We start from the raw sequence: 27834 nt of genomic DNA on the forward strand, positions 1-27834 counted from the left end.
AAAATGGCTTTGAATGAGCACATATTGCTTTTGCACATCATACAGAAGAAAAATCATTAAGTCAAACCATTGTAAGTTGAGGACCATCCACATATGTAATACAGGCAATAAAATAAATTCATAGCTGAAGGAGTTGGGTATTGTGAGTTTTTTTGTTACTGGATTAGTTTAAAGATAATAAAGATGGTATCTCATGATGGACAGTGAGAAAATAATAAAACCAAACAGGGAAAACTGGCCATTGATTTTGAGGAAAATAAAGGAATGCTATAGAAAATGTCAATTTAGACTGTTTATTTCATATATTTGCTACACTTCTTCAGGAAATCTCCTGTTTTGATATGATGACAATTTAGCAAGTAAAAAACACATTTCTTTGGAAAAAATACTTCAAAGCTTAGGTTTTTTAACATATAAATATAATACATAAAATAAACACTGCACAAAAACCACCCATCCACAAATTGCAGTATCCATCATTACTGAAATACAAAACATTCATGAAAGTATACCTTTACATTGGTTGCAATGTTTTCAACAATGGGCAACAGAAAAACTTATTTTGAAGTGCCACATAATAAATGTCTTAGGTTATGTGGGCCATATGGTGTCTGTCACAACTTTTCAACTCTGCTGGTACAGTGGGAAGGCAGCCACAACCAAAACAAACGTAACAGCAAAAGTGAACAAATGCTTTTTTGTTTGTATTAGTGTTTTCAAAACTATGGACACTGAAAGTGAAATCTTATATAATTTTCTTGTGTCACAAAATAGTCTCTAATGTTTTCAACTATTTAGAAATGTAGAATCATTCTTAGCTTGCAAGCTACAAAATGGGCAGTGGACAAGATCTGATTGTCAGGCTGTAAATTGCCAGCACCTAGATGAGCACAAACAGGATCTGCCTCTGAATCATTCTGGGGGAAAATACACAGCTGAACCAAATCAAGGCACTAGCAGCAATAAGGTGGGGGACGAGTGTTGGGTAACTGCCCCTTTTTAAAGTATTTGCAGCATACTTCATGAAATATAAATTGTGTTGATAATATCTAATATATAGCTTTAAAATATGAACATATTTAGACCTCAAAGAAATCCCAAGATTTTACTATCTTTGATAGGAAAGGAACTGAGGCACAGAGAGGTTGAGAGGCATGCCCCAGGCTAGTGCTCTGTCTAGACAGCTCTGGGCCTAAACAGAAGGAGGCCTGAGTCTACACTCCTGACCATGACACCACGTTGCTTCTACTGGAAAATAAAAAGTACTGAAGAACATTTAGAACTCTTTGACAAAATATGAATGTAGATAACTTTACATACAGCTAAAACATCAACAATGATAATGCTTACCACATAGCACTATTTGTTTTTATTTTGGAAAGTGCAATAAATATTACTGGTTTCGACTGCTTCAAAAGCAGCTCAGGCTTTTGCTGTAAATTTGTGTCCCCAGTGAAATCTGGCTGATCATGAGACAGTTGCAAATTTTACAAAAACACTTTAGCTGCATTTTGAAAGGTTAGTTCAGTAACAATGTTTAGATCCATTTACAAATGCTAGAGAAAGGAGAAAAGCACATTATAATTTTTAAAAATTCCACTACAATACTTATATAACAACTTATATAACAACACAAGTCACTGAGAATAAGTGACATGTTTCTAGATATAAAAGGTATTGAACTAAGGTTACACATTTTCTCTGTACAACTATGGATGGCTTCTACATGCATGTCAAAGATTTACACATTATGATTTGGTGTATACTCACACACAAACACGTCCTACAACTCCTAAAGGACACTTCATGTGTGTTTAATGATTTTGCCTGGTTATTCAATTTACCTGTACTGTTTTACAGCCCCATACATGTAGACATGTACAGATTTCTTTTTTACAAAAGAAAAACTCAGAAGTGTAACTGTTTCCCTCAGTACAAATTCTTCAAATTTCCTTAAAAATCTGACATTTAGGATACCTATAAAGGTCTTATCCAAGTATCAGAAATCTGATATTTGATGAAACATGAGTTCTCAAGAAAGGATTTTTCTTCCTGTTCTAATCTTTGTAGTTTTCCCCTCTGAGTTCTCTGAGTTCAACCTGTATAAAAAGATTTCTGTGTCCTCAGGATACTCAGGAGTTCCTAATTTATGTACGCTTTTGGATGTCTAGTACTGGCTTTTCTAGCAGAAAATTTCTTGAGATTCATTTTAGTTATGGGATTTCATACCTATGTGATTTTTCCACTGTAAAATAACAAACTTCCCTCATGTTTTATAATTGCCATCAAATGTTCTCTGCTGCTTTAGTACAGTCTACCATAGGGTAAAAAATTTTCCCTAGTGAATGTATAGAACTTCCCTTCTTATTCTCTGATAGTCTATGAGTAAAGATTGTGGCTTAAATTGTTTCCACTTTGATGGTATTCATAAGGTTTCTCTCAAGTGAATTAGTTGATTATTTTAGAAGATGAAGTCAGACAGAATTTTTCAACCAACACTATCAGCTTTTGCCTTCTTTGTGTGTGTCTTCTGATGTGCAGTGAGCTGTGATTTCTGGATAAAGGTCTCCCCACACTTCTTACACTTAAAGGGCTTCTCCCCGGTGTGAGTTTGCTGATGTTCTGTTAAGGCTGACTTCTGGTGGAAGCAATTCCCACACTCCTTACATTTAAAGAGTTTCTCTCCTGTGTGAGATTTCTCATGGGTTTTGAGGTGTGAATTCCTAGAGAAGAGTTTCCCACACTCCTTACACTTATAGGGTTTCTCCCCTGTGTGTTGTCTCTGATGTATGATAAAGTGTGACTTCTGAGAAAAAGACTTCCCACATTCCTTGCATTCATAGGGTTTTTCTCCTGTGTGAGTCCTTTCATGTAATCGGAGGACTGAATTCACAGAGAAAGATTTACCACATTCTGTACATTCATACGGTTTCTCTCCTGTGTGTTTTCGCTGATGTTTAGTGAGGTCTGATTTATAAAAGAAACTTTTCCCACATTTACTACACTCAAAGGGTTTCTCCCCTGTGTGAGTTCGCTGATGTACCGTTAGAGCTGACTTCTGGTAGAAGCAGTTTCCACATTCCTTACATTTAAACAGTTTCTCTCCTGTGTGAATTCTCTGATGGATTTTGAGGTGTGAATTCCTAGAGAAGAATTTCCCACACTCCTTACACTTATAGGGTTTTTCCCCTGTGTGTGATCTCTGATGTACTGTGAGGTGAGACTTCTGGGAAAAGGTTTTCCCACATTCCTTACACTCATAGGGTTTCTCCCCTGTATGTGTTTTCTGATGTACCATGAGGTATGCTTTCACATAAAAGAACTTCCCACATTCAGTACATTCAAAAGGTTTCTCCCCTGTGTGTGTTTTCTGATGTTCCATGAGGTGTGGTTTCTGGTAGAAGGACTTTTCACACTTATCACATTCATAGGGTTTCTCCCCTGCATGGGTTTTCAGATGTCTACTGAGAGAAGACACATGATAGAAAATTTTCTTACATTCTTTGCACTCATAGGTTTTCTCTCTGGTGTGACTTTTCTGATGTTTTGTGAGGTCTTCATTTTTAGAGAAAGATTTCCCACACTTATCACAATCATAGGATTTGTTCTCGGAATGAGCACGCTGATGCACTATTAGGGCAGACTTCTGGCCGAAGAACTTGTCACATTCGCTGCATTCGTAGGCTTCCACTTTGGTATGAGTTTTCCGCTGCTTTGTAAGCGCTCCATTCCTAGATCCAAAGTTCCAAGCTCATTAATGTGTAAGAATGTTAAGACTTTGTTTCTGCTGTTTTGGGGGTAACTCACATTCATAAGGACTCATAGGGCATCTCCACTGTGAATGTTCCCTGTCACACACTGTAGCTTACTATTTGCAGAAAGAATCTTCTCTTGCATTTTATTCACAGGATCTCTCACTGCCTGTAGTTATACTGCTCCACTTTGAGTAGTCAGGCCTCCCTAGCGCACTTCAGAAGTGTCAAAAGACTACTTCAAAAGTTCAGATCCTGACTAAGGTCTCTATTATAAAAAAAAAGGACATACTCATTTGGATTACATTGTTTTAGATTACACCAGTGCTAGTTTTCTCACATTTATTATTAACTTACTCTCCCATTTCCAGTAACCTGTCAAGATACTGTTACAAAGTTTCTACCTTAAATATTAATTCTTAAACTTGCCTTGAATTTCCAGCTTGGCTTTTGTGGTTTCTTGTTTCAGGTTCATGAATTTTCCATAGGTCTTCTACAAAGGAATCAAAATTGAATACTCTATCAATCTAACACATTATTCAGGATGACTCCTAGGCTTTAGGCCAATCTCCCCAAATAAAAGAACTCTCAAATGCAAATTTCTTCTATCCTACTTTGGTGAAAAACATAATAAACACTAAAAATTATTGTAGTAGACAGGAAGGAACCTGATTATAAATCCAAATACCTCTGACAGTTTTACAAATATGATCTTAAAAACTTGGAGGAGAAAGGACAAAAAACAAAGAACAGGGAGTAAAGAACAAAAGATATTCTAAGTGTTTCCTAAACAGGAATGCAGGAATCTTAGACAATGCTGTGAGCCCATTAATGACAATGAAGAGCAAGTAGGATAAGAAAAATTAGTGGACAACTACGATTCCTGGAAATATCAAGGAAAATATTGAATTGAATTAATAAGCTAAACTATAGGTCTCTCTCCTCTCAGACTTAGATTACTGTGTTATTGCTGGTACAGTAGTCCTCCCTTATCTACTAGGGATATGTTCCAAGACCCCCAGTGAATGCCTGAAACTAAAGATAGTACTAGACCATATATATTCTATGTTTTTTTCCTACACACAGGCACCTATAATAAATTTTCACTTAAAAGAAACACTCTACAGCTTTTTTTAACATATCTGAATGGCCAGCATCTCTACTTTTGTGCTTTGGGGCCATTATTAAGTAAAATAAGGGCTGCCAGAATACAAGCACTGTGGTACTATGACAGCTGATCTGGTAATACAAAGACTACTAACTGGGTAGTGTATTCAGCATGAATACACTGGACACAGCAGGTAATTCAGGACCCAGGAGGGGTATAGCAGAACTACACAGATTTTACCAGGCTACCCAAAACAGCACACCATTTAAAACTTACAAATTATTTGTTCCTGGAATTTTCCATTTAATATTTTCTAACCATGGTTGTGACAGGTAACAAACTGTAGAAAGTGAAACTTTCTGGAAAAGACAGGAGTACTGTCATTATAAACTGGTGTTTTACCTCCTCTTCATCCACCCACAACACTAAAGTGACATCAATTTTCTCATGTTCCATCACTTGAGCTTTCACTCTCCATCTATTTGGCTTAATTTCCACTGGTACAGAACACATCCAGAAGGAAGAATTTTTCTAAAGCAGATGGCATCTATACAACAGGATGAATCTCCAGCTGTAGCACAAGATATTTTCATCCCTGAACTTTTCTTGACCCAAATATATTTCCAAACACTAATCTCCAGTTCTCCTTTTATATACTTGATTCCTACATCACTGCTTCCAATTTACCATATAATGTCCAAAGATTAGATTACCACTATCATTCTAGAATCTTTACTGATCTTCATATTTATTCATCTTTAAATGTATGAAATCAAGAGAAAGATTATATAGGTTGGAATTTTATCGTCTCTGTAGGGAAAGTTATTTGATAGGGACTTGTTTAAAATTAACATGAATATACAGAAAGTAAGATCCTATGCATACAAAATGTGAAGGAGGGAGTAAAGTGGAGATTAACATGTGTTTTAGGGCTAAGAGGAGAAATAAATAGTGGCAGGAAAAAAGGGCCAGGCTAGTACTTGACAGAAAATTAATTTAAATATATACTCTAATAGTGGGTCAGTATAAGTTTACCATGATAGGCTAGTGACAATTTAAGTCTGCAGCACTATACAATGACTACGAGAATTTAAATTAATCATTTAATTTCAACCCTAAGAAGGAAGTGAGTTCAATGAAACGATCATGTAAGAAGGTAAAATATGGCACCAGAACACAAATAGGAGATGCTGGAGAGGTCAATTTTAGTGTTTCTCAGTATAAAAATCAATGTTTTGGTCTTAAGAATGGGTAAACTCTTGCAGGAGTTACTATAAAGGACTCAGAACAGAAGGTAGATAGTGTTTCTCGTTAATCAACAACATTCTTTCAACAAATATCCAGTGAGCAACTAACATGTACCAGGCATTTATTTCTAATCCTGGCAAGCCATCAGCATATGAGAAAATATATGAAAACTGGAGGAAGCAGGGCATGGTTATTATCTTAGGATTACAAAGCACCTCCAATAAGGTACAATGCATTTTAGGTAGGATACTCAGCACTTCATGCAAAGGACAAATGCCATACAACAAGTTGATGAGCAGCATGGTCGTTTAAAACCTGAGGTCAGAGGTTAATGAGAGAATAAGAAACTAAAACTAGTGCCAGTAGTAAGTATTTTGTTGTTAATAAAAGGAGGATGGTGAGAAGTCATTTGAAGAAGTTTGAACATCAGATTTACGAACAATTCAAAGATTATAGCCGCATATTCTAATAGCACAAAGTCACTGGAAATTCTAGAAAAAAGACAAAAGTTTCAGGCAAGGTTAGGGGGGGATTAAATTTTATATGTAGGAAAGAGAAGTAAATCTATTATAAGAATATTGAGCATAGGAGGAAATTTAAGTTGGAGAGATCAAAACATTGGAAGTATGATTTAGGTTTCTCACATGTGCAGATCGTGTCCTCAAATCACTTCTAGAACTATAGGGCATTCAAAAGGAGATTTCTAAAAAGTATTTCAAACAGCAAGAGACACCCACCACTTCACTAATAACATGGGATATAATTTCCTCTAACTCACCAGGGTGGTTCTGACGAGGAAATTCTACTTCTAATATCCATGGCTTTTTTCCTTGCTTCAACTTGAAGACAGTATTTGGCTTACTCACACGATAACCTATTAATGGAAAAGATACAAGAAATGATACAAAGTGAAGTTTAGAGACTCTGAAGGATAAGGAAGTTTCAGGGCAGGAACAATGAAAGCCTCACTTAAGCTTGGCAAATTTAGATTCTTTTATTGGGCAGGTTGGGACAAGTATATTTTTCTGGTTCCCAGAGTTGATTTTAACTTTGATCCCTGAAACAAAGCTACTATCGTTCAACCCTATCGTGAGCTTCTTTGTTCCAGTAACGGGGAAAGGAAATTGAAACGACTGGGAATTACATATGGAGACTCTTTCTCACCCACGGCAGCCAGGAGACTGTAGTTTTCCAGCATCACTTCCTTGTACAAGGTTCTCTGAGCAGGGGTCAGTAATTTCCACTCGTCCGTGGTGAACTCCACAGTAATATCCTTAAATGTCACTGGTCCCTGGAATGACATATTTCAGTTCAATATGAAGTAACTAGAATACAGGACCAGTGAAAAGATACATTGAAATAACTCTTAATGCACAAAGAGCAGAACTGACTCTGCTGTACTGCTCCACTGGATCCTACTTATAAATCATACAATAATAATTCAATGTAAATTTACTGAGCTCCCACTCTGTGCCTGAAATTCTGCTGTAGATACTGGTGACTAAAAGCAACTATTCTTCATATCCTGGAGCTTACATTTTGACAGGAAGGCAAAGATGTAAATGCTTAAATGCTACAAGTAGAGCAGGTGTTATGACAAAAATACATTCAAGATACAAGATGGTCACAAATGGGATAGTTGTTTGCATTTTGCATTGCCATGTCAGATTTTATTAGGTGATCAAACTGATACATGTAAACTTTAGAAATAAAGAAAACACAATTGGTATGCATGAGAAATGGCCAGCTTAGGAAACTGAGAACAGGATGCAGGACCAAGATTAGTCAGGGGGTTACAAAGTCAGGTGACAGACCATGAAGAAATTGTGAATTTGCCATTTGGACAAGTAAAATATGTTTCATATATATACTTAGTAGATCTCTTATTAATATATTGCACATGAGAAGTCTTCACATATTCACAAAAATGTATATTAAGAAAAAAACTATGTTTGGATTTCAGTATTTTGCACCAAATAAACATCTTTTAATTCCATACTCCATGAACTTTTGAAGTATGCTTGTACAATTATAGCTATTACAAATAGATGAACAAGTTTCTCAAATTAAAGGTATTTTGTTAAGGAAAACATGATGAATAGACAGCTGTATAAAGCAGACCACATATTGTGACTTTTGATGTTTAAAGTTCTTTCCTATTCCAAGTTACTTGATATTAGAGAGTTGTGTTACATTTTTCTCCCACTTTGTTTTTTGTTTGGGAGAAATTTAAATCAATTGAAATGTGTTAATTACACTTTCTGCTTTTTTTTTTCTTGTATGGCTTTTGGGTAACTTTTCAATTCATGATCAAGTGAAGATAAAATTTAGTTTTATAGTGGGGAGGAGTGAAGATGTTAGTCTTGCTTCAAAAACTCACTCACTGGTTGGCACAGTAAGCTACACATTCTTTGAAAACATTTCACATTCTTGGCATTTGGGGAGGTGCACTTAGGTTCTGTGATACTTGTATGAGCCCTAATTTCAGCACCTTACTTTCAGATTTTTGTCTATCTATGTATTTTAGAGGCCGAGAGAGCATAACACTGAATGGCAAGCAAGAGCCAGATGAGAGAGCTCCCAAATGCCTACAATAGAAGACAGAAACTCAGTCCAGCTCTCCCATGTGAGGAGCAGGGACCCAAATATTTGACCCATTACTGCTACCTCCCAGTGTACACATTAGCAGGAAGCTGGGGCCAGGAGCTAGAGCCAGGAGTTGAATGCAGGCACTCTTGATACGGGATGCAGGTGTCCCGACTGACATCTTAACTGCTAAGCTGAACCCTCGCCTCTGAGGCTCACTTTCTCATTGGGCTTCACTACCAAACACATAAATGACTCCTTCCTCTCCTGTGAAGAGCTTGCTCCAGGTTGACAACTCCACACATTCCTAGTCCCTTCCTTTCTATTCCCGGTGCCACTGAGTGGCTCCCACTTGTCTTAGTCCCTTCACTATCTGTCTCTGCCTTGGCTTCTGGCAGTGTCTATGTGCTTCCTCTACACTATGACCTCACCATCTCTTTTCTTCCATGCAGACCCCTCCTGACTCTGGAGTCAGCTCCAGTGTGACTGCTTTGGCACTGATCTCTCAACTTAGATGTGAACTGTAGTAGTCTCATAATTATACAGTAGCAACAGGTTTTGGAGTATAGAGACATCTGAATTTCACCCACTAACATTATTTCATGGTAACTGAGAGTCCGTAAGCAAAAAGGGGGACACAAGGAGAAGGGTGAATTGAGCAGGAGGCAATGAGTTGGAGTTTGTTCATGTAGGGCTTAAAGTGATGGTGCAACAAACAGCTGGAACTGTTTTGGTAGCTACACATACACATAAATTTCTTCAAATGATATTTTTATATATATGAAAAACCGAGTTCTAGGAAAACCCATCCAAAGATCTGTAAGGGTAGCAATATTTTGAGGTGATGATGGCAGAAGAAACTAGGCCCAGATCATGGAGCCTGAAAGAACTTCTCTAACTGCAAGAGGAAGCCAGGAGGAGGGTGCTTTAGGAAACCAAAGACAGAGAGAGTCACAAATAAGAGACAGCTTTCATTCAAAATCTAAATGTAAAAAGTCCAAATTAAAACAACTCCATAACAGCACAAGAGTGAAAGCTGTAATCAGTAAGCAAGACTCTGAGAAATTTTTGAGAAATTTAGACTTCACAGGATCACACAATGTAATAGGGATACATAATATGACTGGTAATATTAGCCTGGCTCACTTTGTTAAGGTGATGTTTGCCAGTTTTCTCCACTGTAAAGTAACTATTTTTCTTTTTCATACTCTATACTTTGAAACAATTCAAAGTCCAATACATACTTAATGAGGGACAAATAAGCTCCTACTCCTAGATCAGGCAGAATTGACACATATTATCTGGAATGCTTCATTTAAAAAAAGTTCTCTCTTCTCATTTATTTATATCAACATGTTCTCACATTGTATGCTTTGGGTCATAATCTAATATTATGTTATTTATTTTGTTGCTCAAACTTTCTCCACTTTGCTGATTAGGAACTCTTTCAGGTGGCTCCTGTGTTATGGGATATGTCCCCATTGTCTCGTTTGTGGGCACTCCTTTATTCTCTGATACTACAGAATGCTCCAGACTTACTTTATTTCCCTTGCCTCAGTCCTATAATCAACCAATTCTCCTATGACATCTAGCTCCTTTTACAGGTAAATGGTACTAGAAACTAAAATCTGGCTGCTGCATATAGTAATTGCTCCTAGGGTGTCACTGCTTCTAGATCTTCCTAGAAGTTAGTAAATATATATATATATATATATATATATATATACACATATATTGACCCATTTATATATACATATCTATAATTATTCCTGCACAGATATGTCATCGCATATAAATATTATACAATTTCTATACATATATGTATAAAGGCTACTCACATATATATACACACACACTACTTTTCAATAAGTGGCACTGGAATATACTTGGCATGGCAGTTAGGATGCCACATAAGATGCCCACATTCCATATTGGGGTGCCTGGATTTGAGTCTTGGTTCTGTTTCTGATTCCAGCAACTTACGAATGCACATCCTGGACGGCAGCAGTTGATGGCTCAAGTATCTGGGTCCTTGCCACCCATGTGAGAGACCAAGATTGAGTTCTGAGCTCCTGGCTTCAGCCTAGCACAGACTCTGCTGTTGTGGGTATTTGGGGGAATGAACCAGTAGATGGTTCTGTCTGTCTGCCTTTCAAATAAACATATTGGTTTTAAAAATGGAAAATATTGGCTGGCGCTGCAGCTCAATAGGCTAATCCTCCGCCTTGCGGCGCCGGCACACCGGGTTCTAATCCCGGTCGGGGCACTGATCCTGTCCCGGTTGCCCCTCTTCCAGGCCAGCTCTCTGCTGTGGCCAGGGAGTGCAGTGGAGGATGGCCCAAGTGCTTGGGCCCTGCACCCCATGGGAGACCAGGAGAAGCACCTGGCTCCTGCCATCGGATCAGCGCGGTGCGCCGGCCGCAGCGTGCCAACCGCGGCGGCCATTGGAGGGTGAACCAACACAAAAAGGAAGACCTTTCTCTCTGTGTCTCTCTCTCACTGTCCACTCTGCCTGTCAAAAATAAAAAAAAAAAGGAAAATATTAATTGCTGACAAGTAATGTGAAGCAAATGGAACTCAATACATTGTAGGAATACATTGTGGAATAAATACTTTGTCAGTTTCTTATGAATTAAGCATAATACTGAAAACTGTATCACCCAGCAAGCACACTCCTAGGTATTACAAGAAATGAAGTTTATGTTCACACAAAAAGCAGTACAAAAGTATTTGTAGGGGCTGGCACCATGGCATAGCAGGTTAAGCTTCTGCCTGCAGCGCCAGCATCTCTATGGGTGCCAGTTTGAGTCCCAGCTGCTCCACTTCCAATCCAGCTCCTTGCTAATATGCCCGGCAAAGCAATGAAAGATGGCCCAAGTCTTTGAGCCTCTGCACCCATGTGGCAGCTCCTGGCTCCTGGCTTCAGGCTGGCTCAGATCCAGCTATTGCGACCATTTGGGGAGTGAATCAGTGGATTCCAGAAGACCTCTCTGTCTCTCCCTCTCTCTGTCTGTAACTCTGCCTCTCAAATAAATAAAATAAATCTTTTTTAAAAACCTCATATATCAAAATGTATGTGAATTTTGCTAAGTTTAAAATAAAAACACAACTCAAAATCAAAACCCCTTTGCATCTATTTGGGTGGCTATTATCAAATAGAAAAACAAGAGTTAGTGAGAATATAGAGAAACTGGAAGCCTTGTGCATTGTTGATAGGAATGCAAAAACAGAACAGCTGGTACAGAAAACAGTTTGGCAGTTCCTCAAAACATTAAACAAATTCTCATATGGTCCAGCAATTACATTTCAGGGGGTATTCCCAAAAGAATAAAAAGCAGAGCCTCAAACAGATATTATTAATACGCCCAAGTTCATAGCAGCCTTACTCACAAATAATCAAAAGGTCAAAGTAACCCAACTGTCCATCATCAGAAGAATGGAAAAACAATGTGCATATATAAACAATGTAATACTATTCAGCCTTAAAAAGGAAGGAAATTCTGAAACATTGTACAAATAAGACATTATGTTAAGAGAAAAAAACAGGTACAGGACAAACTACTGTATAAACTCTGCTAGATTAGGTATCTAGAGTAGTCAAAATCCTGGAGATAGGAAAGAGTGGTGGAGGCAGGTGTTACAGAGCAGGTTAAGCCACTTATGACCCCAGCATACCACATCAAAGTGCCAGTTCAGGTCCTGGCTACTCTGCCCCGATCCAGCTTCCTGCTAATGCACTCAGGAAGGCAGCCATAGATGGCCCAAGTACTTGGGTCCCTGTCATCCATGTGGAAGAACAGGATAAGTTCCAGGTTCCTGGCTTCAGCCTAGTCCAGAACGGGCTGTTGCAACCACTTGGGGAGTAAATCAGTGGGTGGATGGATATCTGTTCCCCTCGCTCTGTCACTCAGTGTTTCAAGTAAATAAATAAATAAATAAATACATCTTAAAAAAGAAAAAAAAATACAGCAGTGATTGCCTGGGAAGGGGATGGGGGTGGGAGGGTAGGGTAGACAATCATTGTGGAATGGTTACAGAATTTCAGTTTTACAAAATGTAAAAGCTTTGCAGCTGGATGGTGATGATGTTTATACATAGCACTGCCAGTGTTCTTGGGCCACTGAACTGAACACTTAAAATGGCTAAATAGTAAATAGTTTGTTATTTACATTTTACTACAAATAAAACTAAAGGCAAAAAATACAAACAAACCCAAAAACACTTAAAAGGAAAGTGTCCAAGGGTAACAGTCACCAGTATTTGAGGGATCAAGATCCTGAAAAACAGGTAAATCTATTGAGATGAGCCCAAATCTCTGCTTAGAATTTTCTGGGTGGGTCCAGCATTGTGGCATAACAGGTAAAGCTGCCACCTGCAATGCCAGCATCCCATATGGGCACAGGTTTGAGTCCTGGCTACTCCATTTCTGATCCAGCTCCATGCTAATGGCTGGGAAAAGCATCAGAAGACAGTCCAAGTGCTGAGGCCCCTGCACCCGTATAGGAAACCTGAAAGAAGCTCCTGGATGCTGGCTCCTGGCTTTGGCCTGGCCTAGTCCTGTAAGATGCAGCCATCTAGGGAGTGAACTAGCAGACAGATCTCTCTCTGTCTCTCTCTCTCTTCTTCTGTTACTCTTTCAAATAAATAAATGTTTAAAAAAATTTTCTGGGCATCTGCAAATTTCATAGCCAGGGCAAAGGGCAGGAAGCCAGGTAGAGGTAGCATCTGTAGAATAAGGATAAACAACTAGTTCTGATAAGAGTATAGAAAATCAAAAGAGAAATTGATCCCAGCCTAACAGAATAAGCCCTTAAACCTAGAAAAATAAAAATTCTAAAATCAGAGAACTAAGAACTGAAAGATGAACAAAAGCAAAAATTCAGAATACAAATACTTTGGACAAGCAAAGAAAAACCAAAACATTTTCATTTCTTGGAGCAAATCGGGGAGAGTGAACATTTAACAAATTTTCAGTGTTTGCTGTGGGCTTGTTTGAAGTATTAGAATCCCTAACAGCCCCAGTCACAGAGCAAGTCCACATGATCACACCATTGCCTCTGGAAGACTAAGTACTTGATGATTAAGTAGGGGTTTTGTATTCAAGAGATTCTTTTTTTTTAAACTTTTATTTAATGAATATAAATTTCCAGTGTACAGCTTATGGATTACAATGGCTTCCCCCTCCCATAACTTCCCTCCCACCTGCAACCCTCCCCTCTCCTGCTCCCTCTCCCCTTCTATTTGCATCAAGATTCATTTTCAATTCTCTTTATATACAGAAGATCAATTTAGTATAAAGATTTCAACAGTTTGCACCCACATAGAAACACAAAGTGAAACATACTGTTTGAGTACTAGTTATAGCATTAAATCACAATGTACAGCACATTAAGGACAGAGATCCCACATGAGGAGCAAGTGCACAGTGGCTCCTGTTGTTGACCCAACAAATTGACACTCTAGTTTATGGTGCCAGTAACCATCCTAGGCTGTCGTCATGAGTTGCCAAGGATATGGAAGCCTTCCAAGTTTGCCGACTCTGATCATATTTAGACAAGGTCATAAAAGACAGAGTGAGGATAGTAACCAATGATCCTAAGAGTGGCATTTACCAGGTTTGAACAATTATACAGCATTAAGTGGGGAAGAGGACCATCAGTACACACAGGTTGGGAGTAGAGCCATTGGTGGTAGAGTAGAGGTTATGATTACAAAGGAATGAGGCCCAAGTACGCTAGACAGGGTCTAGAACAAAGGACAGAGTCATTATTAGAGGAGCTAAGAAAGGTGCTGTCTAAGCTACAATTAAGTTTTCTGATTGAGAGGCAAATAGAACCTGATAGAAGGGGCTTGATAATAATCTGGTGGGCTTTAGGCCTTGTAAGTTAAGAGGCCCAGACCTACCTATCTCTTCACATGGGGTATATCCTAAGGGAGGTGTGAACCTCCTGGGGGAAGGCACTCTGTTGACTTTCATTACTTGGCTGGCCTGGGAGGAGAGCTGGCCAGGTAAAGGCAGGGGGCATCTCTAACAAGAAATTTACAGTTCTGCCTGCAATGTTGCTGACCCTACTTGACCATCCCCTCAGCTGCAGTGGTCACTTTGGAAGTTGGGCTGAGTGAAGGGCTTTTCAGCTTAGAGCCAATAAGATCTGTGGCTCTGACCTGGGCATCCTTCGACTCCAGGGCAGGTCCATTTCCAGTGATCCAACTCTTGGCAGAGCTGCCAGGGCTCTTCACAAGCTGCTTCTGCTGAAGCCCAGGCTTACCACTTTGAAAGCCACTGCAGTGGGCTGGCCTGTTGGGTCTCCTTGAGGGCAGATCACTGTACAGATCAGCCATTAATAGGCCTGCCACCCATTCCTTTTGATGCCTAGCTTTCTTTTCCTCCTGGTTTGTGTTAAAGCAGACCAGAGGATGCAAGTCAAGGGAGTGCCCAAGTCCCATCTCTAATCTTCGGTGGCCTGAACTACAAGTCTATAGTCACAGGCATGTTCTGTAGTAGTTTTTCTAAGGTAGACAATGCCCAAGAGGAAAATTATATTCTCACTTTTAAAACTTTCTTTCCCTTTGGTCTGAAAGGGAGGTTTTTTTCTACTTACTGTATACTTTGCTGATGGCGAAGTGAATCTAGCTATGAGATTATTATTTAAGTTCTTATTTTGGCTATGCTATTACAGAAAAATGTTAGCCATCTCTTTTATAAGGTCTAAAGATTAAATTGTGCGTCCTACAGATTCCTTCATAATAGAATTAGTTTCCTACCTTGAAGAGAATAGAGAAATGAAAGAATAAGTTGGGCTTAGAATAGAGAAATGAGGGAGCAAGTCCTAGATCGCTTGCTGACAATAGCATATCACATGAATACTTAGCAAACAGTTTCAACCATTAGATAACAACTTAAAAAACATTTACCAGAAGGTCCAATGCCTTCTATAAATTTTAAGAATCATGTATTTGAAAACACCTCTTAAATATTTAACATGGTGTAGTTTGTTTAACCAGTAAACTTAAGCACAACCATATAAAATGTTTTTAGTTTCTTTCTACCAACAAATTTAAAACATATGATACACAGATTCAGGTCCCACAAATTAAAATGTATCTTTGATTGATTTTAGCAGCTTAAATTTATGGACAATCTTATCTATAAGCCATTTAAAATAAAACTCTTAATAAAATTTCCCCATGTGGACATACAATATGTACACACATATAACATAGCATAATAGACCAATATAGCAATTTTAATAATAGCTTTTAAAATCTTTAACTCTTTTTGTAGATTGCCAATTGATTTGAATTGCTTTTTGTTTTTAGTAACCTCAGTTAACCATACTTTCTCTCAGTTGGTACTGCTAATACATTATTGGCTTCATCTGTTTACAGAGCCATCCCAAAGTACTGAATACAATAGAAGTGGCTGGAAAAAGTCCATAGGAACCTAGAGGAGGACAGCTAAACACAGAACCAACAACACTTTAGTTTTATGAGCAGCACATCATATATAACTGTGGATGACAAAAGACTTTAAGTTGCCATGTTTAAAATTATAAACTCATCAACCGAAAAGAGGCACTTGCTTACTTCACAGTATTTTTGAAAGCACCTGTAGGATTTTACAAGTATTTAACCCTTTAGGCCTCTGGGGCTTTCTCATTAAGATAACTATCATGTCTAGTAACACAAGATCATTAGACTTTTTAATTCTCAAACATTTGTATTAATAGCATTTTCCATTATAGAAACTTAAAGTTTGGTACCACATCACATCTTGACAGTACTTCTAATATAATCCAAATAGCCTGATTAGTCGGTGTCTCTATAAGATGAGAGACATAGGTCCTTCAATTTTTTTCAGTTGGGCCCAAACTGGAAAAACCAAAGTCCAGGATTTACTGGAAATTTTAGAGACCAGATTGTTTGAAACTTTGATTTTTTGAGTGCCTGTCAAGAATGCCAAGAAGGCTCAAAATCCAAAATATCTGGTTGAAATAAGATTCCTTAAAATCATGACATAATATAGACCAAATTTGATCATTGTTACAGGTGATTATTCAAATCTTTGAAAATAAGCTCATATTTAAATAACCCATAGCTCTTAATAAAAATTCAGCTGTTTTTGAACAATTAGAATTTAACAGACATCAAGAGAACATAGTAGATTACTTTAACACATTGCTTTAACAGAGCATCAGAGTTTAATTCTATGTTAAAGAGAAATTGAGCTTCCTGTGATCTTTTGCTGTGAGGTTTCCTTCCTTTACCTTCTTTCATATTGATGACCATGTTTCTGTGTTTCTGTGTGTAACACATCTTTAAGCATCTTTTGCAGGGCAGGATGAGTGGCAACAAATTCTTTCAGTTTCTGTTTGCTGTGAAAGGTCTTTATTTGACCTTCATTCACAAATGAGAGCTTTGCAGGATATAATATTCTGGGCTGGTAGTTTTTCCTCTCTTAGTATCTGGGCTATGTCTCGCCATTCCCTTCTAGCTTGTAGGGTTTCTGATGAGACGTCTGCTGTGAGTCTAATTGGAGATCCTCTAAGAGTAATCTGACGTTTCTCTCTTGCACATTTTAGGATCTTTTCTTTGTGTTTCACTGTGGTGAGTTTGATTACAACATGTCGTGGTGAGGATCTCTTTTGGTCACGTTTATTAGGGGTTCTATGAGCTTCCTGTACTAGGATGCCTCTGTCCTTCTCCAAACCTGGGAAATTTTCTGCTAGTATCTCACTGAAAATGCCTTCTAATCCTTTCTCCCTCTCCATGCCTTCAGGAACTCCTAGAACCCGAATGTTGGGTTTTTTAATAGTATCCTGTAGATTCCCGACAATATTTTTTAGATTTCTAATTCCTTCTTCTTTTCTTTGGTTTGCCTGTTTCCTTTCCTGTTCTCTGTCTTCTAAGTCTGATATTCTCTCTTCTGCTTCGCCCATTCTGTTTTTAAGGCTCTCTAATGTGTTTGTCTTTTGATCTATTGAATTCTTCATTTCATTATGATTTCTCGTCACTATCACAGTTTCTTGTTCCACTAGTTGTTTCATTTCATTTTGATTCCTCCTTAATATTTCATTTTCACGAGAGAGATTTTCTATCTTGTCCATTAAGGATTTCTGTAGTTCAAGAATTTGTTTTTGAGAACTTCTTAATGTTCTTATCAATTTTTTGAGATCTGCTTCTTGCATTTCTTCGATCTCTTCATCTTCATAATCTTGGATTGGGGTGTCTTTTTCATTTGGGGGTGTCATAGTGTCTTCCTTGTTCTTGTTACCTCGGTTTTTGCGTTTGTTGTTTGGCATGTTGGAGATATTTGGTTTCTTCACTGTGGTGTTTTTTCTTGTTACACTATGGCTCTATATTAAGTGGACTGTCTGCTTTCAGTGGAGCCTTAGAGGCTTGAGATGAGTGTGGACTGAGAGCTGTGTTTGGTTCCTCAGGGTTGAGGGTGTGTCAAAGATGACACTCCCAGGTTAGGTGTGGTAAATCTCTCTTGCTTTCTTTTTTTGATTCAAAAGGGAAGTAATTCCGCACAGCTGAACGTAATTGGAGGTAGTTAGCAGGCAAATGAAATACCCACAGGAGCCAGAGATTGGAAGCTCTTTCCCAAGGACCACACAGGGAATCTGTGCTGCCCTCAGTGTGGGCTCCAATTCTCCTGCAGTCTCCCACTGGGTTGCCAAGTTAGATGCTAATCTCCTGTTATTTCACCCCTCCCCCCAGAGTCAGGTTTTTCTGCTAGGCTCAGGGCCGGTGCAGACCTGAGGTCGCCCTGCTTATGACATATGTCCAAAATGGCGCCTGCTCTTTGTCTTGCTCGCCTTTGAGAGGTGAGTAGAGAGAGAGAAACTTGTGTCCGTATTGGTCACTTTTTTTTTTCCTCTCTCTCTTCTAGTTAGCCTGGTGAACTTTTCCCCACGGAGTTTCAAGCCTCGTTCCCTCTAGTCTCCTCTTTCCGCTTGCCCGCTGATGTCTCGGGCAATGTTCGGCTCACCTCGCGTTCCAGCGCTGGTGTGTTGAGTCTGCCGCTGGTGTCCCGAACTTGGGCTCCCACGCTGTCCATGCAGGTCCACTAGTTCCGGAAGAGTTTCCTCTGCTGTTTCTTCCCCTACTCTTCCTTGACCATGCAATATCTCCACTTTTATTAACCTGTCTGTCCCCCGGACTAATCGTGTGCTCCCTTCCTATTCCGCCATCTTGCCGTTCTCCTCCTCAAGAGATTCTTAAACAGAAGCCGAGTGTCTTCAGGACTGTTTTTATTTCCCACTAAATGTCACTTAGTGCTCAGTTTATACCATGTGGGGAAGCAGATTACAGAATCAAATAGAAAGCTCCATAACAGAACGGATGCATTGAAATACAAACTCCCTGTGACATTTATACCTAATGTCTAGCATTTAATTAAAAATTATGATATATGCAAAGAAGTAGAAGAATTTGATACATACTGAACAAAGAAGCCTACTGAGTCAGACTCACAGACAACCCAGATGTTGGGATTAGCAGATAAGGAACTTTCAGAGTAGCCATGATAAAAATGTTAACTAATTCAAGTGGAGGAAAAAACTCCATCAAATAGTACAGATGAAAAAGTGGAGAATCTTATCAGAAAGACAAACAGTGGAAAAAAAAGAAATTTTTGGAATTAAAAGCTACTATTATGAGCAGTGGATTTTGTGGGCTTACTGCCAAGCACCACCTGGATATTTATCACCTAATTCATGGGCCATATAACACTATCAACTTAAAAATTAGCCTGCTGGGAGCCAGCGCTGTGGTATAGTGGGTTAAAGCCCCGGCATGCAGCACCAACATCCCATATGGGCACCAGTTCCAGTTCTGGCTGTTTTACTTCCAATCCATTTCCATGCTAATGTTCCTGGGAAAGTAGCAAGGGAAGGCCCAAGTGCTTGGGCCCCTGCATCCACCTGGGAGACCCAGAAGAAGCTTCTGGCTCCCGATTTTGGCCTGGCCCAGCTTGGTTGTTGCAGCCATTTGGGGAGTGAACCAGTGGATGGAAGCCCTCTCTCTCTCTCTCTCTCTCTCTCTCTCTCTCTCTACCTTTCTCTATAACTCTTTCAAAATAAATAAATAAATAAATAAATAAATCTTTAAAAAATTAGCCTGCTATAGATTTATTGAAACAAGTCCTGCCTGTGGCTGCCTTGGCAGGGCCAGACCAAATGATGTTGCGGGCAGACATTCTCTGCCCCTGGTTACGAAGAGAATGAACAGTTCAGAAAAAAAGGAGTTATGAACTTAAAAACAAAATCAGTTCAATAGGAATTATCTAAACAAAACTACAAAAAAAAGTCCCCATGAGACATTTGGAACCTATGGACATAGTCCAACATTTGTGCAACAGGAATCCAAGAGGGAAAAAAGAGAACGGGACAAACAATGTTTGAAGATTGAGTGCCTGAGTGTTTTCCAAATAGTAAAACACAACAACCCACAGATGTCTGTCACCCTCCAAGAAGCATAAACAGAAAACTATCCCCCCTACACCATCATAGCATAACTATAAAAGCACTACAGATGAAGTAGAGATCTTAAGTGAAGATAAAAAGCACACATTACAGGTATGATAGGTGGGGAGCTGCCAGCTGAAGACAGGCTTCTCATCAGAAACAGGAGAAGCCAGAAGCCGGAGATGACATTAGGTGCAGAAACAAGAAGACTCTTGACACGGCCCCCTGTATCCCGCACAAATATCCTTCAAAACAACAAAGCAATATAAAGACATTTTTAGAAAGTCAAACCAAGTGACTTTGACAGCATCAGTCCAGAATATGTGAAATAACAACAACAAAAAAAATTGTTTAGTCTGAAGGAAAAGATACTGAATAAAATTGCAGGTCTGTAGCAAGGTATGTACCTGAACTCAAAAGATAATTTTGGGGGCTGGCATTGTGGCATAACAGGTTAAGATGCCGCATGCCAGCGCCAGCATCCCACATGGGAGCAGGTTTGAGTTCTGGCTGCTCCACTTCCATTCCAGCTCCCTGCTAATACACCAGGGAAAGCAGTGGAAGGGCCCCTGTACCCATATGGGAGACCTTGATAAAGCTCCTGGCTTTGGCCTGGGCCAAAACCACCTGTTGGGCAGTGAACCAGTAGATGGAAGACCTCTTGGTCCCTCCCCACCCACCTCTCAGTAACTCTGCCTTTCAAATAAATAAAATTAATCTTTTAAAAAAAGACAATTTTATTTACATACAGGCACATTTCCCTAATATTAATTAAGATTAATAACTGTTCAAAGCAAAAATAACAAGTGTTTGGGGTTAAAATATATAAGAAATGAGCTATAAGGCAAAGACCACGAAGGATGAGAAAGGTATAAATAGAATTACATTGTTGGAAATGTATTACACTGTTCACAAATAAGTAGTATAATATTATTTGTAGGTACCATAAAGTTAATGATACATACTCTAATCTCCATGGTAACTGATACATAAAACAGCACACAAAGGAGAGCTTAACAGTCAATAAAAGAAATATAATGTAGTACTCAAACTACTCCAGTTCTCAACTCAAAAGCAACATAAAGAAATCTCCTTAGGATAAAGAGAAATGCACACATAAATACACCACAGTAAAGGACATCTTATAAACAGCTAACCAAAAAACATAAATTTGCTTTAAAGCTATGACAAACTGGTGAATTTTCTGCAACTCAAGTAGCAGAAGGCAGTGAATGCTTTGCAGTATTTTAAAAGAACTGCCAACCAAGAATTCCATACATGGTGAAAAAGTTCTCCATAAGTATTTCAGGCAATCTAAAGAAAGGTTTCCTCTAGCAGACCCTCTTTAAAGCAAACAAGATAAAAAGTTTATAAGAACGCCTTCAAACAGGAAAAAAAAAATATGCCAATAGAATTTGAGAGATGTAAGAAGGAATAGAAAAGAGATCTAATTTGACCAAAATGACTATGAACAAATAATTCTACGATCTTCATCAAAAAAAGACTTTTCTGGGAATTGGTAGTGACAACTGCATTCAAAATTACTCCAGAAAAACAGAAGGCTGGGGTGGGTAGGTGAGGGGTGGCACTGTTGTGCAATGGCTTAAGCCACCACCTACAGTGCTGGCATCACATATGGGCATTAGTTCAAGTCCCAGCTGCTCCACTTCCATTCCAGCTCCCTGCTAATGGCCTGGGAAAGCAGTGGAAGATGGCCCAAGTTTCTGCGCCCCTGAACCCACTTGGGAAACCTGGAAGAACCTCCTGGCTCCTGGCTTTGGCCTAGCACAGCCCTGGCCATTGTGGCTATTTGGTGAGTTAACCAGAGGAAGGAACAGCTCTCTCTGTGTCTCTATTTCTCTCTCTAACTCTACCTGTCAAATAAATAAATCTAAAAAAAAAAAAATTTAAAGGCTCACTAGTCATTTTTGCTGTTCCAGACCAACCATCAGCAGTCGATGATGGAACATAAGGGAAAGAAAACATCATGTACCACTCCCTGATTGATTTTAGATTGGGAGAATTTCGCATAAAAGGCACAAATGCAAGATTGACTGAAGCAGAACTGCAAAATGGGTAAGATTTTTAAAAAATATTTATTGATTTGAAAGGCAGAGTAACAAGAAAAAGAGAAAGAGAGCTTCCATCCACCGGTTCACTCCCCAAGTGGCCATAACACCCAGGTATGAGCCAGGCCAAGGCTAGGAGTCAAGAACTCCATTCTGGTCTCCCACATGTGTGGCAGGGGCCCAAGCATGTGGGCCATCTTCCACTGTCTTCCTAGGTACATTAGGGGAAGCTGGATCAGATATGGAGCAGCCAGGACTCAAATCGGCACTCTAATGTGAGATACTATAGGCAGCTTAACCTGCTGTACCACAATGCCTCCCCCTGGATTAAACTTTTTCAGCTACCTCCTACTTTTTTTCTCCTCCTTTTTAGGTCTATTTTCTCTCCACCAAGATGCTCAAATACTGTGATTTTTAAATTACTAACTAATGATAGTCATGCTGAAATCTTTGTTTTATTTTGAAAAATGACATTTAAAGAAATAAGGAAATAGTTACCACAGAGTCCTGTATTCCTTTTCTCTGGGTAATGGTGGGGATGAGATCAATGAAGGCCACATAGGGCTTTGAAGGTACCAGGACTTTTCATTTCTTGACTCAGAAAAAGGATACACTAATGTTTACTTAGTATTTCCTAAGTCACCAAGCCAAAAGAGGGTACATCAAAAGCTCATGAAAAAAATGGAATTAAAAGATAAATTTATTTTGGTGAAAAAATTTTGAAATCCATGCAGTTTTTTTTATGATATGCATTTTCACAAACTTTTAAAGGCTCTCTCATGTGCACAGATTTCAGAATTTTACAACAAACTAAGCATATCTTTTAACTCCATTTTCTACAAATGCACCCTTGTATATATAAACTATGTATATTCCTTTGTATAAAGTTTGGTTTTAAAATTAAGTGAGCAAGTAAAATCAAGATTCTAATTTTTCTACTGCCTACATGGCCCTTCATATTCTAGCCATCCACCTCTTCAATCTTATCCCTTACTATCGTCTCCCTAAGTCATTTCTCTCTGGATTCAGTATCCTGAACACTGCTTCTGGAACATGGCTCAGGGCGATTGTACTGCTGCTCCCCCTATCTAGAATGATCTTCCCTTAGACTTCTACTTGACTCCATCTAATCCAAGACTTTCCTCAACTATTACCTTGAAGAGTTAGCATCCAAGTATTTGGAATGGCATTTCTTGAGAAACGTGTATCCTGTTCCGAGCTTCTCTGTACTGCTTTATCTTTTTAAATTGCTGGAGTTTGCCTCTGAACACATACTTCAGAAATATTAATCAAATTCTGACACATTTTATTATATATATATTTACTCATTTATTTTTATTTAAGAGGCAGAGAGATACACAGAGAGAAAGAGAGAACCATAATTTGGTTCATTCCCCAAAGGTCTACAATGGCAGGGCTGGGTGAGGCTAAAGCTGGGTGCTGGGGACTCAATCCATATATCCCATACTGGTGGCAGGAACCTATCTACTTGAGCCAGCACATGCTGTCTCTCAAGGTCTCCATTAGCAGGAAGCCATAATCAGGAGCAGAACCAGGATTCAAATCAGCACTCTGATATGGGACACAGGCATCCTAACCACCATCTGAACTGCTAGGCCAAATGCCCTCCCCTATATATTTTAAAATCATATTTGTTAGTATCATCGCTATTCTTACAGAAAAATGTTTAACTTGTCAAGGTCACAGTGGAAGGTACAAGTTTTCTAAAATTCTAATTTTCACTATGATTTTTAAAATTTAATTTATTTGAAAGGCACAGAGAGGGAGAGAGACAGAAGACAGAGATCTCCCATCTATGGGTTCATTCCCTGAATGCCCACAACAGCCAGGGCTGGATCAGGAGCCAGAAACTCAATCTGTATCTCCCACTCGGGTGGCAAGGACCCAACTACTTGTATTATCACCTGCTGTCTCCCAGGGTATGCATTAGCAGGAAGCTGGAATCAGGAGCAGGGGCAGGATTGAAACCCAGGCATTCCTATATGGGATGCAGGCATCTCAAGCAGTGTCTTCACTGCTGTGGTGAAATGCCTGCCCCTAATTTTCACTTTAAAGGTCAGGTTTTAACATTGGCAAAAAAATACTGAGAACTGTTTCCTTGAAATGACAGGCCCATTATTTTTTTTTAAAGAAAATGTTAAATATCTAAGTCAAAAATCACAGCTTGCCTGCCAGTTGTCTCAGGTAAAAAGGCATTTCCTGGGGGCTGGCGCTATGGCATAGCAGGTAAAGCCGCTGCCTGCAGAGCTGGCATCCCATATGGGCACTGATCCTAGTCCTGGCTGCTCCACTTCCCATCCAGCTCTCTGTTATGGCCTGGGAAAGCAGTAGAAGATGGCCCAAGTGCTTGGGCCCCTGCATCCACATGGGAGACCCAGAAGAAGCTCCTGGCTCCTGGTTTTGGATCAGTTGGCTGTTGCAGCCAACTGGGGAGTGAACCAGCGGATGGAAGACCTCTCTCTCTCTCTGCCTTTCCTTCTCTCTCTGTGTAACTCTGACTTTCAAATAAATAAATAAATAAATATATTTTATTTTAAAAAGGCATTCCCTGAAAAAAGCAGCAAGATGAGTACACATCAAATAATTGCACAAGTGCTTTGCCTTGAGACAACTACCATACTTCAGGATACAGCAGAAGGATTCTGCATGAACTTTCCTTTCTTCAACCAGACATTGAAACGATGTGTATTCGAGGGTTAAGATTTACTAAAATTAATAATATTTACTGTCTCATTAAAGATAGCCTTAAACTATTCGGCAATATTTTTCTCTAAGTGCCCAGTGGAAGAACAGGAAAATTACAAATTTGGTGTCGTCTTAATTCATGCCAAATGGGCAGCAGTCTATCTATGGTTGCTTTCATATTCTCAGCGCAGAAGGGAATTTGCATCTTAGTATTACAAGTTTTTTTTAAGGTTTATTTTATTATTTGAAAGGCAGAGTTACAGAGAGGCAGAGGTGGTGTGGGTATCTTCCATCTGCTGGTTCACTCCCCAGATGGCTGCAATGGCCATAGCCAGGAGCCAAGAGCTTCTTCTGGGTCTCCCACGTGGGTGCAGGGGCTCAAGCATTTGGACCATTCTCCACTGCTTTCCCAGGTGCATCAGCAGGGAGCTGGATTGGAAGTGGAGCAGCTGGGACTGGCACTGGTACCCATATGGGATGTCAGTGCTGCAGGCTGGGCTTTAACCCACTGTGCCACAGCGCCGCCTTAGTGTTACAAGTTTTGACCTCTCAGATCCCTTCAGGATCTTGTGGCTCCTAGGGATCTGGGAGACTAAATTTTGATAACTGATATTTTATTCAAATAGTGTTTCCTCCAAAAGTGTCTCTTAATGATTTCTACTTTTCTAGTTAAATATATGTGCTCTCTCTAATAAAATATTAATAGATGTGCTCTCTCATTAAACATGCAGTGAACAAAGTAATGGCTAAATAAATGACCCACCTTGAACTTGTTCATTTTCTGCTGCTCTCAGGAAAAGGGTAGACACGATGAAGCCAGAGCCAGGATAATCAGAAGACAGAAGTCATAGGAAACCAACAGCTCCACAAATCCCCTGTGAGACATTTCCACACAGCGTGTCAGTAAAATATAAGGCTTTGGGTTATCCTTGATCCATCAAATGGAACAGGAAGGGCCATAATGAAGTAGCATCCACCTACCCACTGGTAATCCAACAAAATCTTGATGAACCTGGGATGTTTCGGAGTGAATCTAAATATTTTTTCCTACTGGCTGCCTTGAAGATTATGTGTCTGTTTACTGAATAACATAAAAGAATTGAAAACTGAAACATCAAATAATAGATTAGGTAAGGTTTATAATACCCATATATCTAAAGTATGGACCTCTATGCTGACATTATTGATGATATTGAAGAGATATGTATTTACTGATACACAAAAGGCACTTATGCTATATAACATTTTTTCTTACTAACATTACAAACCCCATGAGATTAGAAAGTCTTTTCAAAGTCTTCAAAAATAATGCTTCTTCTCCCTAAATTGCAGTTTCTCAAAAACTACTTCTTGGTGAACTTTGTTTTGACTTAGGTATGGTACAGCGAAACTGGAGACTTTGAGTCTACTGTAGGTCTGCTATTAACATAGTGACTATCTCAGTTTCGCAGGTGTTTCCTTTTACGTGAGGAGGAATTAGGCAATCTTCAATAACCCTTCATGTACCATTGGGATTCTACAGCAGGCCAGGACCACAATGCAGTCAGTTTCCTGGCAATTACACTGTCTCCTGGAACTTTCTGCTGGGCTAGGGTAAAATGAATTCGGCCTTCATGAACTCTGACACAGCCATCGCATCTGCTGACAGTGACACAAATCCAGCTTATAAAATAGCAGTGTGGCACCCTAACCCCAAATCAGGCTCTTCATCTATGCAGCAAGAGGCATCTAAAAGCTCAGGCCCTTTCCATAAACAGCAAAAACCACTTTCAGCTGGCCCGGGGCTTACACAGTACCTAGCTGATAAGCCCAGATACCGCCAGCTAATCAAAGGGTTTGTGATTCCAACTCCATCTAAATAACTGTTCACTGAGAGCTCAAACTGTGGTTTCAATTGACACGTTTAACAGTGCCTGGAGAAGAGACAGGCAGGGGCTTGCATTTTGACACAAGGGTCCTGAGGATGTTCCAGGAAGTTTTGGAAACAGAACACTACACAGGAAGCCTGAGTTCCGTACCCTGCACAACTACTTCTGCTGGTGCTACATACAAGTCAGGACCGTGGGTTTTAGGTAGGAGACAGGGTGAACCATGAAGTACACCGCATTATATATATATATATATATATATATATATATATGTTTTATAATGTATTTTAATGTATAGTTACGTGGCTGTTTTCATCCTGAATTACACATTGGTAGGGATGCACATGAGAACTTCGCTCCCACCTGCCAACCCCGGGTGTCAGGATCTGGGCGCGAGTGGTTCACCCCAAGCCTGGAGGCATCCTCACCGCCCCAGCAAGAACCCTTGCGAGTGGAGCCGCTCCAACAACACGGGCAGCTGCAGGTTCGGACCGCACCCGACACCGGACCCCGGGAGAAGCGCTGCCTTCCTGCCCCGCACCCTCACGCAGACCAGGGCTGAACCCCGGCGGCGAGCCGGCGACGGTGAACACGCGGCGGGAATTAAACTGCGTCCTGCGCGCACTTGCGTCCGAGCCCACTCGGAGCCGCCATCACGTCCCGCGGGACCCAGCCCGAGGCCGGGCCGCGTGCCTGCGTGGCAGGCCGGGGCTCCACGTCCCGCAGCGCCGCTCCCTCGGCACCCCGTCCCGCTCTCCTGTCACCTGGGGGCACACCGGGCTTCGCGAAGAGACAGGGCCTCCCCGCCGCCGGCCAGACCCCCGCCCGCCAGGCGACCCCGACCCGGTCCCGCAGGCCCGGGCACCAGGCGCCGCGAGCCCGCCCCCCGCCCCCAGTCAGCCCGCAGAGGCCTCAGACACACCTGCAGAGGCGCCAAACCCAGCCCGGCCCCCCGCGGTGCTGCGGACACTTTCTCGCTACGGAGTCCTCAATCCCCCGCGGCGCAAGACAAAAACCCTGGCGGCT

The 27834-nt window shown here is 40.1% G+C and overlaps 1 protein-coding gene and 1 long non-coding RNA gene across 5 annotated transcripts in view; one reads left to right on the forward strand and one right to left on the reverse strand.

Annotated features, from left to right (window-relative positions):
- LOC133775706 (uncharacterized) overlaps positions 1–22236 on the forward strand; it is a 30945-nt gene extending 8709 nt beyond the window's left edge. For 2 of the 3 annotated variants that reach the window (XR_009868302.1, XR_009868301.1), the window contains one exon: positions 8636–8727. This is a non-coding gene — a long non-coding RNA (uncharacterized LOC133775706). Of the gene's footprint in view, positions 1–8635; positions 8728–22105 lie in introns of those variants that run through there. The other variant, XR_009868303.1, reaches the window with a different exon arrangement.
- On the reverse strand, positions 311–27834 carry ZNF25 (zinc finger protein 25). Of its 2 annotated transcripts, none has more exons than XM_062214179.1 (6): positions 27731–27834; positions 25704–25815; positions 7273–7399; positions 6887–6982; positions 4182–4245; positions 311–3731 (listed from the first exon to the last, which is right to left on the reverse strand). In XM_062214179.1, exons 2-6 carry the CDS (start codon positions 25716–25718, stop codon positions 2489–2491), a joined length of 1545 nt encoding a protein of 514 aa, XP_062070163.1. In that variant the 5' UTR covers positions 25719–25815; positions 27731–27834; the 3' UTR covers positions 311–2488. The 2 variants fall into 2 exon arrangements, with proteins under 2 accessions (XP_062070163.1, XP_062070164.1); XM_062214180.1 differs by lacking the exon at positions 27731–27834 and adding an exon at positions 25922–26020.

The sequence above is a fragment of the Lepus europaeus genome, chromosome 17 (assembly GCF_033115175.1).
Source record: "Lepus europaeus isolate LE1 chromosome 17, mLepTim1.pri, whole genome shotgun sequence".
Classification (NCBI taxonomy): domain Eukaryota; kingdom Metazoa; phylum Chordata; class Mammalia; order Lagomorpha; family Leporidae; genus Lepus; species Lepus europaeus.